We start from the raw sequence: 15,650 nt of genomic DNA on the forward strand, positions 1-15,650 counted from the left end.
GCGCGGGGACGGCGAGTCAACAAGCGGAGGCAACATGACAAAGTGAGCAGGCGAAAACGAGCCGTCGACGCACTTTCGGGTCGGACCCTGTCGAGAAATGAGAGCCGTTCTGCTATGGAAAGAAACGACACGTCAACACTGGTGAGCGGCCGTCTCTGCGCTTCAGTCGCCGTGCGCCGAGCGGCACCGGTTGCTATGTCAACCAGCGAGTTACTTGGCTTTGCTTTTTCTCGTTCTTTCAAATAACACCAAACGCCGTCGCCGGATCGCAATTATTATCTTGTCGCCCAGCTCGAAATATCACTTGATGCCGTGTGTTCTGTTCGTGACGCAAAAAGACGTCCAATCTATGCTACATTGAGCAGCTAGCATGTCCCTACGGAATCTTTGCAGCGTGTCAAGTTCGAGTTCCGCGGGCCGCATTTGGCCCTTCCATGTCATCGCCTGCGAAAAGTTGCCCAAAATGTTTTTATTGACTCTTGCTAAAAATCCATGCATCAAATGCAGGGGAAATATTTCAAAACAAGTTATAATTCAGGACAGCAAAAGCTTAAACTTACTCTTGTTGTATTCCCGGTGCTTGCCCGGCTTTTCTACAGTTCCTCCCATCCGTTTTCTTCACCGCTCATCCTCACGAGGGTCACGGCGAGTGCTGGAGCCTATCCCAGCTGTCAACGGGCAGGAGGCGGGGTACACCCTGAACTGGTTGCCAGCCAATCGCAGGGCACAACGAGACAAATAGTCGCGCTCACAGTCACACCTATGGGCAATTTGGGGTCCATCCATCCGTTTTCTTTGCTGCTTATCCTCACAAGGGTCGTGAGGAGTGCTGGAGCCTATCCCAGCACAGGCAGGAGGCGGGTGCCAATCGCAGGGCACATCGAGACAAACAGCCGCACTCACAGTCACACCGTGGGGCAATTTAGAGTCTTGTTTTGGGGATGTGGGAGGAAACCGGAGTGCCCACCCGGAGAAACCCCACGCAGGCACGGGGAGAAGATGCAAACTCCATACAGGCGGGTCCGGGACTGAAGCCGGGACCTCAGAACTGTGAGGCCAACGCTTTACCGGCTGATCCGCCGTGTCACCCTCCCCCAGTTCTTCCCAGATTACCAAAACATGCTTCTCGGGTTGATTCTCCGAGTTGAAATTGTTCAAAGGTGTAGATACGGTTTTAGGTACACTCGCTCCGAAAAGGGGCAGGAATAGGTTCCAGCTTGCGAGCAACCCTACTGGGGATAAGCGGTGGAGGAAGTTGATGGATTTGTTACTGTTTACTCAAAAAAATAAACAATTTTGTTCTGGTCCCGCACCAACCCGAGTAAGTTCAACTCACAGAATTCTGATTGAAAGGCTGAGTAATTCATAAATTGATGATTTGAGTTCAATTAACCGTGACACAACGTGAAGTATTTTCGAACTTGAGTTTGAATCCGACTTATTTTTCTTGCAGTGTTTATGACCTTGCCTTCAAACCAGATGGCACCCAACTCGTAGTGGCAGCGGGCCTTCACGTCCTGGTAAGACTCGACTTTCCCCCCTGCTCCAGGGACACCGTGTGTGGAAAATCATGAAACGATAACAAACGTGGATTTTGCGTCCACTTCAATGTGGCCCCGTTAAAAAAAAAAAAATAGAATACGCCTCCATTTGAATTAAGCTTTACCTCTTGTGGAAACAAATTTAAAAAAACGGGTTTGTTTTGGTCGTACAAGAAAACAAGTCCTCGAGCCTTTGTCCAACAGTCCTGTTATCATATTAAGTAGTATTTTTTTTTTTTTTTTCATGCTGAGGTTATTTAAGTTCAGACTTTTGAGGACCTATATGACATTATTATTATATGCCGCTTGTTTATGGTTGCTTCTTCGAGTGTCAAGTTGGGACAGTGCCAGTCACTTGTTTGTATCCACTAGTGCCGGGGTGCCCACACATTTTTTACCCCAAGATCTACTTTTCAAGCGACGGGGGTGGGCATGATGATGATGTTCCCAACCCGTTTTAAGGTTAATGTTATGTTGCCTCTTATATTTAAAATACATAATTAGCTTTTTGTGCACTGTATTGTCAGTGCTTTCATCCCGGATCAGGATGTGCCAAGGTGGAATTTTAACATTACACACCATCTCATCCTGCACTTTCTACTTTGGCTTCAGACCAGACCTTTCCCACTCTGAAAAAGAGAAAATCTGGTCCAGTTTCACCAGTTTTTCTTCGATTATTCACATACTCCGACCGTCATTGCATCTTAAAACAATAGCATTTTTTTTTTAACTTTCACCATTAATATCGAAAGTAAACATAAACAGCGTGTCTCGCTCGTCTTTGCTCTACGTTGCCCAGACTGCGTTGCTAACTAAAGCGGCGGTGGTGGACGCTGTTATCATAAAACACATTGATGGGCTGCGTAAGTACTGTAACGTTTGTAATTACGAGTGTACGTCTTTAAGAGCGGGGCGGGGGGGGTGTAGAGGGAACATTGGCTCAGTTTTTTTTTTTTTTTTTTTTTTTTTTGGCACGCCGTCCCGCGATCGGGCAGTCTTGTCGATCGATCGACGCATTGATCGCCCCTGCACTAGTGTGACAACATGTGGCACACTTTCGACCAAATGATGTTTTACTTTGTGTCTCAACTGGACAACTCACTGAACCACGTAACAAAAGTTCGAGTCAGCCCCAAAAGTTGCTATTAAGTTATCTCAAAATTGAAAGCGATAGTTTTGTATCAATTTTGAATTTGGACACTTCAGACAGTTTTGTATGTTGTATCTTTTTTTTTTTTATATACTTTTGTTTTATACTGTATGCACCTGTGTTGTCTACAGTAGACATGATGTATTCCCACGTGACCCACTTTTGAGTCCTCTCTTCGAATAGTTCTATCAAAATCAACGACGTTACCATCCTAGCCGGTGGTCCCTCCATCCCACCACCGTGCACGGCATTGAACCGATAGCTACGCACGGTCCACGACTTCTTTGCCACCCGAAGTCTCCAACTTTCGGCGGAAAAATCACCGGCCACGCCGTTCGCCACCTGGAACGCCGAACCGTCGACGAGACGGAACAGCGAAATCGGAGGCGATCGGATTCCTCCGAGAATCCTTGGCGTCGCCTTCGATCCCTCGCTGACGTTCCATGAATCGTGCGCTACAAAACTCAATAAAAGAAACAACGTTCTGAAGTGCCTAGCCGGCACCACGTGGGGCCAGACCAAGGAGACTTATCCTCGCGACGTATAAGGCCATCGGAAGATCGATCCTGAACTACGCGGCGCCCGTGTGGACTCTTAACCCGAAGCCAACTCACTGGGACTCCCTCCGGGCAGCTCAAAACACTGCCCTTCGAACCGCCACGGGCTTCCGTCCATCACCTCCACGCCGAGTCGGAACTCCTTCCGGTACGCGAGCACAATGTGATGCTCACCAAACAATACACACTTGAGTGCTACCTCGTCGGATCTCCTAATCACGAGATGACAAGGCAAGAAGCGTGCCCCAGAGCGTTGCGCAAAACCGTCCGAGCTACCGAGCCATCGATCGAGCGGTACGTTCATCGGCCGTCCGTCGACGCAGAGGACTGCGGGCGCGGCCTCTCGGCGATCCTTCGAACCGCCGTAGCCGACGGGATCGCCAAGACTACCTGCCTCCGGTAGCCGAATCCGAAAGACAACTCCCGCGGCCCGTGAGATCGACTCTATCGCAACTCCGTTCGCAAGCTCAACAACTATCGGCATCGAGTCAACAACAACAACATCGTCGATAAATGTCCGTTGTGTGACGTCGCCCCCACAATACGCATCAAGACTTCAACTGTGCTCAAAAACCGGTGGCGCGCCCCGGCCGGTGTGGCTCACTTTCTGGACCTTGATACGGACTAACGACCGTCGTACTTGGCTGCAACACAAACGTCACAATCCAGCGTATTTCCTTAAGATTGACTTCTCGACAATACTTGGTCTTATTGCCAAATTGTGTGTTTGTTGTAGGTCTATGACACCTCAGATGGAACAATTATTCAACCCTTAAAAGGACACAAAGATGTAGTCTACTGCGTAGCTTATGCCAAGGACGGTAATGAACTCAATTTTCCTTTCCTGAATGGCGCTTTTCTCCACTGTTGTCTCGCTAAATACTTATTTTTTTCTTTTTCTCCAGGTAAAAGGTTTGCCTCTGGCTCAGCGGACAAGAGCATAATCATCTGGACGTCTAAACTCGAGGGTATTTTAAAGTACACGTGAGTGTGACGCCTTCACAGTTTTCTTTCGTGTAAAATAAGATATGATGACTGTTCACAGTTCAAATATTTGTGTTTAAGGCTTTAAAATGTGACTTTACAGCCATTTAGGATACCGTAATTTCTCGAGTATAATGCGTCCTGAAGGATAACGCGCACCCCCAATGGTCGATCTTAAAAAGTCAGGAAAATCCTTCTACCAATGTACAACGCGCACCACTAATTAGCTGCTGTCCGGATGCTCAAAATATGAGGAATGTCATCCTCTGTGGCGTTTGTGAGGAAATATTTTATGAATCTTAACGGTCTTGGTTCCCTTTATTCCTCACTTTGAGGGGAAGGTCCACCGCGCTACGAGCGCAGCCTCTCGCCCCAGTTCGGCGATAATGTGTCGCAGCTCTTCGTAGCGTCAGGTCGCGATCAAAACGAGAGCTCAAACGACGTAGAAATGGGTGTAATGGACACTTTGGGGAGAAAAAAAAAAAAAAGCTAGCATTTCAATCATGTGCGCTCTCCCGTTTTGTTTTTCAAACGTGCCCATTACGATCGTACTACGTGGTTTTGTTAGTTAGCAGTTAGCGCACGTCGTTCTGCTTCCGGTTTGTAGTCGACATTTTTTCGTTTAAGTTAAAACAAACTCACGGGCGGTCGTTTCTGATGTTTTGGTGCAGTGGGCACAAATATGTTACGCCGATGATCGTAAAATGCAACCCCCCCCCCCCCCAGGAGGTCAGAGTTCAGGTTGGTAGCGACAGTACCGTAACTTATATAAATGTGTAACATGAGACATCAAATATCATATCGAAATGTATATGTATACCTTTTTTTCCCCCACACTCTATGTACCTGTATATGACTGTACAATGTGATTGTATTTTTAAATTTTGCATCCATACCTAAATATAATGCGCGCTCTTGACTTTTGGAAAAAATTGCACATTATTTTCGAGAAATTACGGTACTGGCCTGCTGTGTCTATTCATTGTGTCTTTTTTCGCGTACATCCGTAGACACTATGACTCTATCCAGTGTGTTGCCTACAACCCAGTCACTCACCAGCTGGCATCCTGCTCCTCCGGTGACTTTGGTCAGTGCATTTTGCGTTTCCAACCAATGTTCCCTCTAAGCTGCGCAAATGCGCACTGGTCGCGCACTCTCAGCGCAGAGGAAAACCGATCCAGCGCAGTGAACTGGTTTTTTTTTTTTTTTTTTTTTTTTTTTAAATTAACACGGCAGCACTCTGGCTCCCACACCGTGCCACACAGACTACTTCCTCGTTTACCTGACACCCCCCCCCCCCCGCCCCCCGTTTTAAAGGGGTACACTCATAATTACAAACACCGGGGTACGTGAATAATAGAAGAAAAAGTGTTTAAACTGGATGAGAGTTTCTTTTTTTTTTTTTTTTTAGTTGTTGTTTAGGAGTAAAAAAAGGTCTGGTCTGAAGCCAAAGTAGAAAATACAGGATGAGATGGTATACATACAACAGGTGTGTCAAACAGGTGTGGAACGTTTCGGTTTTCAAACAACCTTCTGGAACGGATCGTGTTCGAGAACCGAGGCACCGCTGTATATTCTATACCAGGGGTGTCAAACATTTTCCTCGCGGGCCACATTGTTGTTCCGGTTTCCCTCGGAGGGGCATTATGACTGTGGAACAAAACTATTTGATCATCTCATCCATTTCTGAACTAGTTTTGGAATCAAAAATCAAGAATCGTGTGTTTTTCAACCATTCACGTTTGGTGACAAAAAAATGCTTGCAATATTTCAACTTTATCATTAATGATATATGACCATTTGAAATTTTGTTGCAGATTTTCACAAGAATCATGGAAATTGACACTCTAGATTTCACTTTGCGGGCCACACAAAATCATCTGGCGGGCCAGATCTGGCCCCCTGGCCTCGAGTTTGACACCAGTGGTGTATAATGTTAAAATTCCACCTTGGCACAGCCTGATCAAGGATGAAAGCACAGACGATACATAAAGCTAATTCAGTATTTTTAAATATAGGAAGCAACATAGCATTAACCCTAAAACTGTTTGGGAGCATCATTCAGATTTCAATACGCATTGCGAAAGCTATTCTGCAAGCAATAATTACATTTTAAAACAAGAAAAACAGACAGGGATATCATTGTGCGTTTAAAAAAAAAATAAATGAAACAAAGAATTTTATAGTTCATAGTTGGCTTCGTATGTATTTGTATTGTAATGGGTTTTTTTTGTCAACATTTTCAGTGTAAGTTTGCAAAAAAACCCCACAAAATTGTTCTTAAACATGTTCTGATGGGAATGAAATCTGAACCTTTTAATGAGCTGTGTAACTTCAATGGATGACACTAATCTGACCGCGGTGCGTACGTCTTGTGTTGCTCACAGTGGCCATAGGGGGCGCTCACGGGCTTAGTGTGTTTGCTCAGACGTGTCCAAAATTAGAGGGAACGTTGTTTACATCCATCCTGGGCTCCTTGATCGCATAATATAAAGCTGCCATTTTGTTTTGAGAACGTAATACTTCCGCACTGTTGCAGGCCTTTGGTCGCCGGAGCAAAAGTCGGTGAACAAACACAAAGTGAGCAGTAAAATAACATGTTGCGGGTAAGTCGACCGTGCATCCCGTCGTCGACCCGACGCGGTTTTCACCGTTTCGTGTCAAAACAGGTGGACAAACGACGGGCAGTATCTCGCTCTCGGGATGATGAACGGCGTCGTGAGCATTCGGAACAAGAACGGCGAGGAGAAGGTCAAGATTGACCGTTCGGGAAGCTCTTCCAGTCCAATCTGGTCCATCGCTTGGAACCCCTCCAAGTAAGTATCGGCTAAAAATAGAGACGCACGCTCACGGGCAGACCAAGTGACCTCAAATTCAAGTTGAATTCGATGTCTGGCCAGTAGGTGGCAGCAGGCAAACACGGAACGGAGGACATGGTTCTCTGGACCTTGAGCCAGCTCAGAGGTCGACTGAGACATTTTGAGAGGGATTAGATACCGTGAATGAATGTTCCAGTCATTTGTGACAGTTACTCGTTCTTAGCGTAAACATAATAGAATCGGACACTCTCCTTAAAATGAGGACGGTGGTGTTTTGAAGGTGACGTGCATCAATATATTCATTGACGAGCATAACAAACAATGTAACCAAACACTTACAGCGTAGGTAAAGGGGAAATCCGCTGCTTTGCATGAATAGCGCATCCAATTGGTCATGCAATATGTACCCTATTTTGACAACGTGATGTTAAATCCTCTCTCATTTCATCCTGTTTTGAGAAGATTTTTTTTATCGACAACTACGAATTTTAAGGGGTGCTGACATTTTCGCAAGTCACGTGATCTACGTGGGCGTATGTGACGTGTATCATGCCGTTCCAAACGCTGGATTACATGGGACGCCATTTATGCCCAGCGCTGATTTCTCGGATTTATCCTCATATGATGAAGAAATAGCAGTGTCGGTTGATCGGGGAAGACGGAGGAATACTTCCATACGGATTCGAACCTGTGGCTGTAATTAATGTTGAATATTCGGATGGTTCTTCTTTACCTGAGCTTCGGTGGTGGCGGGGCCCTTTAGCCTAGCTTGGGCGTCCGTGCTTGACAGCCTCTGCCCGCTTCATTAGCCCGGGACGCCCAAGCTAGGCTAAAGGCTTCCGCCACCACCGAAGGCGGGCGACAAGCTCCGGCAGCAGCCGTGAGCGAGCCTCCAGGCGGCGGAGGTCGTTACCCCCGGACACCGAAGCTAGGCTAAAGGCCTCCGCCGCCACCGAAGGCGGGCGACAGGCTCCGGCAGCAGCCGTGAGCGAGCCTCCAGGCGGCGGAGGTCGTTACCCCCGGACACCGAAGCTAGGCTAAAGGCCTCCGCCGCCACCGAAGGCGGGCGACAGGCTCCGGCAGCAGCCGTGAGCGAGCTTCCAGGCGGCGGAGGTCGTTACCCCCGGACACCGAAGCTAGGCTAAAGGCCTCCACCGAAGCCGGGCCACGGGCTTCCGCGGCACGCCGCCAGCCGAGCTTCAACGTCCGGGGAGGCCTTTAGCCGAGCTTCGGTGGTGGCGGAGGCCTTCAGCCTAGCTTCGGCGTCCAGGACAAACAAAGCGGGCAACGGCGGAGGCCGTTAGCCGCGGACGCCGAAGCTAGGCTAAAGGGCTCCGCCGCCACCGAAGGCGGGCGACAGGCTCCGGCAGCAGCCGTGAGCGAGCCTCCAGGCGGCGGAGGTCGTTACCCCCGGACACCGAAGCTAGGCTAAGGCCTCCGCCGCCACCGAAGGTGGGCGACAGCTCCGGCAGCAGCCGTGAGCGAGCCTCCAGCGGCGGAGGTCGTTACCCCCGGACACCGAAGCTAGGCTAAAGGCCTCCGCCGCCACCGAAGGCGGGCGACAGGCTCCGGCAGCAGCCGTGAGCGAGCTTCCAGGCGGCGGAGGTCGTTACCCCCGACAACCGAAGCTTGCACCAAGCCGGGCCACAGCTTCCGCGGCACGCCGCCAGCCGAGCTTCAACGTCCGGGGAGGCCTTTAGCCGAGCTTCGGTGGTGGCGGAGGCCTTCAGCCTAGCTTCGGCGTCCAGGACAAACAAAGCGGGCAACGGCGGAGGCCGTTAGCCGCGGACGCCGAAGCTAGGCTAAAGGGCTCCGCCGCCACCGAAGGCGGGCGACAGGCTCCGGCAGCAGCCGTGAGCGAGCCTCCAGGCGGCGGAGGTCGTTACCCCCGGACACCGAAGCTAGGCTAAAGGCCTCCGCCGCCACCGAAGGTGGGCGACAGGCTCCGGCAGCAGCCGTGAGCGAGCCTCCAGGCGGCGGAGGTCGTTACCCCCGGACACGAAGCTAGGCTAAAGGCCTCCTCCCCCACCGGCGGCGGGCGACAGGCTCCGGCAGCAGCCGTGAGCGAGCCTCCAGGCGGGAGGTCGTTACCCCCGGACACCGAAGCTAGGCTAAAGGCCTCCGCCGCCACCGAAGGCGGGCGACAGGCTCCGGCAGCAGCCGTGAGCGAGCTTCCAGGCGGCGGAGGTCGTTACCCCCGGACACCGAAGCTAGGCTAAAGGCCTCCACCGAAGCCGGCCACGAGCTTCCGCGGCACGCCGCCAGCCGAGCTTCAACGTCCGGGGAGGCCTTTAGCCGAGCTTCGGTGGTGGCGGAGGCCTTCAGCCTAGCTTCGGCGTCCAGGACAAACAAAGCGGGCAACGGCGGAGGCCGTTAGCCGCGGACGCCGAAGCTAGGCTAAAGGGCTCCGCCGCCACCGAAGGCGGGCGACAGGCTCCGGCAGCAGCCGTGAGCGAGCCTCCAGGCGGCGGAGGTCGTTACCCCCGCCGAACCTAGTAAAGGCGCCTCCGCCACCGAAGGTGGGCGACAGGCTCCGGCAGCAGCCGTGAGCGAGCCTCCAGGCGGCGGAGGTCGTTACCCCCGACAACGAAGCTAGGCTAAAGGCCTCCGCCGCCACCGAAGGCGGGCGACAGGCTCCGGCAGCAGCCGTGAGCGAGCCTCCAGGCGGCGGAGGTCGTTCCCCCGGACACCGAAGCTAGGCTAAAGGCCTCCGCCGCCACCGAAGGCGGGCGACAGGCTCCGGCAGCAGCCGTGAGCGAGCTTCCAGGCGGCGGAGGTCGTTACCCCCGGACACCGAAGCTAGGCTAAAGGCCTCCACCGAAGCCGGGCCACGAGCTTCCGCGGCACGCCGCCAGCCGAGCTTCAACGTCCGGGGAGGCCTTTAGCCGAGCTTCGGTGGTGGCGGAGGCCTTCAGCCTAGCTTCGGCGTCCAGGACAAACAAAGCGGGCAACGGCGGAGGCCGTTAGCCGCGGACGCCGAAGCTAGGCTAAAGGGCTCCGCCGCCACCGAAGCTCGGCTAAAGGCCTCCGCCGCCTGAAAGCTCGGCTCGCTCGTCATTCCGCCCGAAGAACCATCCAAATATTAAACATTAATTACAGCCACAGGTTCGAATCCGTATGGAAGTATTCCTCCGTTTTCCCCGATCAACCGATACTGCTCTTTCTTCATCAGATGAGGATAAATCCGAGAAATCGGCGCTGGGCATAACGGTGTACCATGTAATCCGGCGTTTGGAACGGCACGGTACACGTCACATCCCCGCACGTAGGTCATGTGACACACGAAAATGGCAGCGCCCCTGAACATTCGTAATTGTCGACAAAAATCTTCTCAAAACACTGTTAAATGAGAGAGGATTTAGCATTACATTGTCAAAATTGGCAACATATTACATGACCTATTGGATACATGTTACTCCAAACCACCGGAATTTTCCTTTGAGTACAGTATTTCCACCGCTAACGTGTTTTCTCTGCCGTGTTTTTCGAGGGATGAGCAAAACGACGTTCTGGCCGTGGCCGACTGGGGCCAGAAGCTTTCCTTCTATCAACTCAGCGGAAAGCAGGTAACCGTGCCAAATATTTTCCTCGTCCTAATCTACAAAACTAATGCAGCATTTATCACGACGCAAAGTTGCGGCCGCGCGGACGCCAAGAACGTGGTCGAACAGAACCGGCACCAAAGGGGTGACATTTATCTGGCAAATTTAAAAAAAAAAAACAAAAAAAAACACAGCGGTTGATGGCATTTTAGATAAGCAGCGATGTGTGCAAAAGTCTGAAATAATGCAAAGTTCGGCGGTTTCCTATTCAAATGAAACAGTGGGGGTCCGTCTGACCCGGGCCTTGCCATGATTTAATGGCCCCTTGCTGTCTCCCCTTCCTCCTAAACTCCCCCGTGGGCAGCGCAGTAATTGTGTACAACTATGCAGTATTCATTACTCTGCCTTTACGCCACGGGCTCGTATACCGTCGTTGGCATGCGGATTTTATTTCTTTTTTTTTTTTTTTTTTTTCCCACCGAACATTCACTTTTGATTACAAAGCCCGGAATTGTGTGCAATGAATAAGAATCAGCTGTGGGGTTGTCAGGCTGTATTTTTATTTTATTATTTTTTAATAAACACAGCGAGGAGAAACAGATGTGTAGAGGTGTGTAATTAATACAGAGTTGCACACATGGTCTTTGAACACAGAGACAGACGCGACTTCAAACAAAGGCCGACTTTTTATTTTTGTCTCTCTCCCTCTCTCATCCATTTTCTTTGCCGCTCATCCTCACGAGGATGGTCTGATCGCCAGCCAATCGCAGGCCACGCGGAGACAAACAGCCGCACTCGCAATCACACAGAGGGGCAATTTAGAGCGTCCAATTAATGTTGCATGTTTTTGGGGATGTGGGAGGAAATTGGAGTGCCCGCCCGGAGAAAAGCCACGCAGGCACGGGGAGAAGATGCAAAACTCCACACAGGAGGGGCCGGGATTGAACCCGGGTTCTCAGAACTGTGAGGCCAACGCTTTACCGGGTGCCCTCTGTCTGTCTATCTCTCCCGCATATTTTTTTTTTTTTTTTAAATTTTGAAACCCACTTTTTGGGGCTGTGGTGACGAGTTTGAACGCCCCAGACAGCGGGGAAACGTTGGCCGGTGGGCGTGAGAAATGATTCAAAATGAGGCCTTTTGAAACCTGCTCCGCCGTTTTCCTTTTTCTCTCCACCAGATCGGAAAGGACAGGCCTCTTTCGTACGACCCGTGCTGCGTCAGTTACTTCTCCAAAGGCGAGTACATTGTCATGGGCGGCTCCGACAAGCAGGCCTCCCTCTACACCAAAGACGGCGTGCGGCTGGGCGTCATCGGCGAGCAGAGCTCCAGGGTGTGCACGTGCCGGGTCAAGCCTGACTCCAATTTTATGGTGAGATTCTTTTTCTTTTTTTTTTTTTCCCCCCTGCAGGTGAATTTGTAACTGCAAATTGAGTGTTTAGGAGTAAGAGACAGGTGGCGAATATGCGTGAAAGTCACACGGATCCACGCTAAGACAGCGGTTTTATTTTACACTAACACCTTTCCCCGGTATATTTAGCTGTAAGCGATGCGCAGTTGAGGAGGGGAGAATTGGGTGTTGAAAGTTGCAGCGCTTCTGTGTGGATGTTCCGACAACAGGAACATTTTCCCACTCTCGCAAGCTTTTCTTAGAGGTGTTAATTAGATGCGCCGCTACATTGTTGTTTCTTGTATAGGTGATGGGCTGCCAAGACGGGACTATCGCCTGCTACCAGCTCAACTTCAGTACCGTTCACGGCCTGTACAAGGATCGCTACGCTTATCGGGACAACATGACCGACGTCATTGTCCAGCATCTCATCACTGAAGGGAAAGGTAATGAGAAAGATGATAAAGCACGGAGGTGGGTCTCGAGAAATTCAAATGCAGTAAATCCTCGGTTCTCGAACGTCCCCGTTCTCCAACGAAAATTTCGAAAAATTTTTGGTTTGTTTTCGAACGAAAATCGGTTCTGTATTGCGTGCGGTCAGACCACCTGGCCCACAACGTGTTTTTGTTGTGAATCCCCCCGAAAAAACCTGGAAATAACATCGCGTGCGGCGCATCAGTTGACCCACCCACAACGCCTTTTGTTTTTGTCAATTTGAACGCCCCCCTGAAAAAATACTCGGAAATGACAAAACGCGCGCGGCACAACCAGCGGACCTTTGTTATTCTGTATAACGACAGACGTGTCCCGGTAGCGACTGTTGTTTTTCTTCTTATCCTTGACCACCGTATTAACCCGCAATCATGGCTCCAAAGAAGGCAAGTTTCTTGTTTAAAGTTATTCTGCACTTTTGTTAATAAAAAAAAGTTTACAAGGCTGGGGGCCGAGTCACTACAGATACAGCAATGCACTCCCAGCCTAGTGTACTCTACTACTAAAGCATACATTTGAAGCAATAAATAAATACATTTTCTTAAATTATTTTCTTATTTAAATTATACATGCATTTCTACTATGCAGTTTAACATCAGGAATAGCTAAAAAATGCTATAAAAAGCCCATTTTTTTTTAGGCTTGGAACGCATTATTTCTTCTTCCATTCATTGTAATGGGAAACATCGATTTGGTTTCCGAACGAATCGTTTCCCGAACCGTTTTCTGGAACGGATTGTGATCGAGAATCGAGGCAACACTGTACTGTCTGAGAGTTCATTGTGGGGAGTGCTTGAGCCTATCCCAGCTGTTAATGGGCAGGAGGCGGGGTACACCCTGGACCGGTCGGCAGCCAATCGCAGGGCACATAGAGACAAACAGCCGCACTCACAATTAGGGTGTGCAATTAATGTCGCGTGTTTTTGGGATGTGGGAGGAAACCGGGGAAAACCCACGCAGGAATGGGGAGAACACGCAAAGTCCACACAGGAAGGGCCGGGATTGAACCCAGGTCCTCAGAACTGTGAGGCCCGCGCTTTCCATCTGATCCACCGTGCCGCCTCATTGTATTCTAGCATTGCAATTCCAAAAGTGAAACTATACAGATTCATTCAGGAGAAGAAAATAATTTTCAGAAGCCAAATTCGAAATTGTTTTGAGCCTTTCTTATGTAACGTTCAAATAAAACTATAAAATAGTTTACACCGTGTAGTGAATCTTATGACTTTTTAAATTGGACTACAGAAATCCACAGTTTTACAAATGTTATTTTGTTAAATGTACCTGTAAAACATAACACAAGATGTTACTTTTTGATGTGGTTTCAATGCTGAGGGAGAAGAGCCTCTCTATTTTAAAATACTCATTCATGATTTATGTGTTGTTGTTTTTTTTTTTTTTTTTTTTCCCCGCATTTTTTTTTTTTTTTTTTTGGGCTTGTCCTTTACGTCAATTTAAGCAACATTGTCGGCCTTCAGACTGGATTGTGATTCCATTCATTCTTCACAATGCGCAGAATGCGCAAGATGAAATCTGCCCGGGATTGAAGATTTGATTTTCATGCAGGATGGGGGCCCCCCCCTCCCCCCCTCCTCATATTCGCGATTGACTTTGGCGAATGGGTCCACGGCCGCTTACTCCCGGTTCGTTGTCGTCCTTATGAGTGGGAGAAGGAAGCTTCTTTTCAATCACTCTGTATTATAAAGCTCCAAATGCCATATATTTCTTTGAAAAAGAAAACGTAGGGAGCCATTTAATCATTTCACGCGGAAAAGAAGCAGCGAGGTAACTTATTGCAGGACACTAATGGTGAACCCTGACCTCCAAATGCTATTTTTGTTTTGTTTTTCCTCTTCTTCAGTGAGGATAAAGTGTGGTGAACTGGTGAAGAAAATCGCCATCTACAAAAACCGCCTCGCCATCCAGCTGCCCGAGAAGATAATCGTCTACGAGCTTTTCTCCGACGACTCCTCGGACATGCGCTACCGCGTCAAAGAGAAAATCTGCAAGAAGTTCGAGTGCAACTTGCTGGTGGTCTGCTCCGATCACATTGTCCTGTGCCAGGTTAGGAGGGGGAACTTCCTTTGTACGGGGACGAGGATTTTCCGCGGAGTTTTTTTTCAGTTGTAAATATCATTCTTGTGAAACGTGTAAATCCGTTGAGAAAATTTGTGTGTGTGTGTGTGTGGGTGTGTGTGTGTGTGTGTGGGTGTGTGTGGGGCAGGGGGTTACGGCTTGACGCAGGGCGAGGCTGCGATCGAGACCGGCCGCCAGCATCTTTCGACAACGCGCATCGTGAAATTAGTCATAGTTGTGATAGCGGAAAACAGCATTGCTATCTGTTTGCATTAAATTTGGTGTTTATAATAACGACGACATTCCAATTTCCGGCAGCATTTTGGCATTATTTCATTGCTATTTTCACTCTAATGTTAACGTTTCATAGAGAAGCATTCTGTTTATTACATAGTTACTACATAGTTGTAACTTGCATACGCACATGTTATCGAGCCGTCCGCACGTTTGCCAGTACGGCGAAAGTCTCGGAGCGAAAAGATGAAGATTGTGCCGGGGAACTTGATTAAAAACCGCGGGGTAAAATAAACTTTCAGATCGGCGTGGCTTGAAAAAAGTGTAACCGTGCAGATAGGAACGAAAACTGTATCAACGTGTGTAACCGAACACGTACAAAATGTGGACGTTCCCAGCACAGTGTTCCGATATGATCAATTATGGAAGCCGAGGAGCAAAAAAAATATCCGGGAGCATATCCAAACCAGGAAACGCAAAGGTAAATTGGACATAAATTTCTCAAATATTATATAATTGACAGCTGTTAATACGATTAGGCCTTTCTGTAGCACTGGCCCTGTAGATCACGCATTTTATCGCTCACTTTTATATTTCATGATTTCTTTCTCTTTCATATAATAAATATATATGTATATATATATGTGTGTGTGGTGTATAAAGAAATTACTTGTGTACTTATTTCTGAAGTATAACTTGTAAGTGCAGTAGTCTATTTGATATCAATTTCAGTGTCTACATTTTTATCTCCGAAGTTTGGCAAAATTATTTTGGTTGTTTGGACTCATATTTTGAGTTTTCAAAATGTTTTGATTGCCCTGGATTTACATTGTTAGAGGTCACCATTTAACAGTGCGTTTTATAAAAA

The 15,650-nt window shown here is 48.9% G+C and overlaps 1 protein-coding gene across 3 annotated transcripts in view; it reads left to right on the top strand.

Moving 5' to 3' along the window:
- Position 1: 1 nt before the first annotated feature.
- Positions 2-15,650, top strand: part of ift122 (intraflagellar transport 122 homolog (Chlamydomonas)) — a 39,346-nt gene continuing 23,697 nt past the window's right edge. For all 3 annotated transcript variants that reach the window (XM_061845525.1, XM_061845508.1, XM_061845518.1), the window contains exons 1-11: positions 2-141; positions 1,454-1,520; positions 3,985-4,069; positions 4,154-4,232; positions 5,243-5,319; positions 6,772-6,838; positions 6,902-7,048; positions 10,542-10,617; positions 11,771-11,962; positions 12,288-12,426; positions 14,334-14,536. In XM_061845525.1, coding sequence (XP_061701509.1) covers positions 98-141; positions 1,454-1,520; positions 3,985-4,069; positions 4,154-4,232; positions 5,243-5,319; positions 6,772-6,838; positions 6,902-7,048; positions 10,542-10,617; positions 11,771-11,962; positions 12,288-12,426; positions 14,334-14,536 — 1,176 coding nt within the window. In that variant the 5' untranslated portion in view covers positions 2-97. The remainder of the gene's footprint in view (positions 142-1,453; positions 1,521-3,984; positions 4,070-4,153; positions 4,233-5,242; positions 5,320-6,771; positions 6,839-6,901; positions 7,049-10,541; positions 10,618-11,770; positions 11,963-12,287; positions 12,427-14,333; positions 14,537-15,650) is intronic.

The sequence above is a fragment of the Syngnathoides biaculeatus genome, chromosome 2 (genome assembly GCF_019802595.1).
Source record: "Syngnathoides biaculeatus isolate LvHL_M chromosome 2, ASM1980259v1, whole genome shotgun sequence".
NCBI classification, from domain to species: domain Eukaryota; kingdom Metazoa; phylum Chordata; class Actinopteri; order Syngnathiformes; family Syngnathidae; genus Syngnathoides; species Syngnathoides biaculeatus.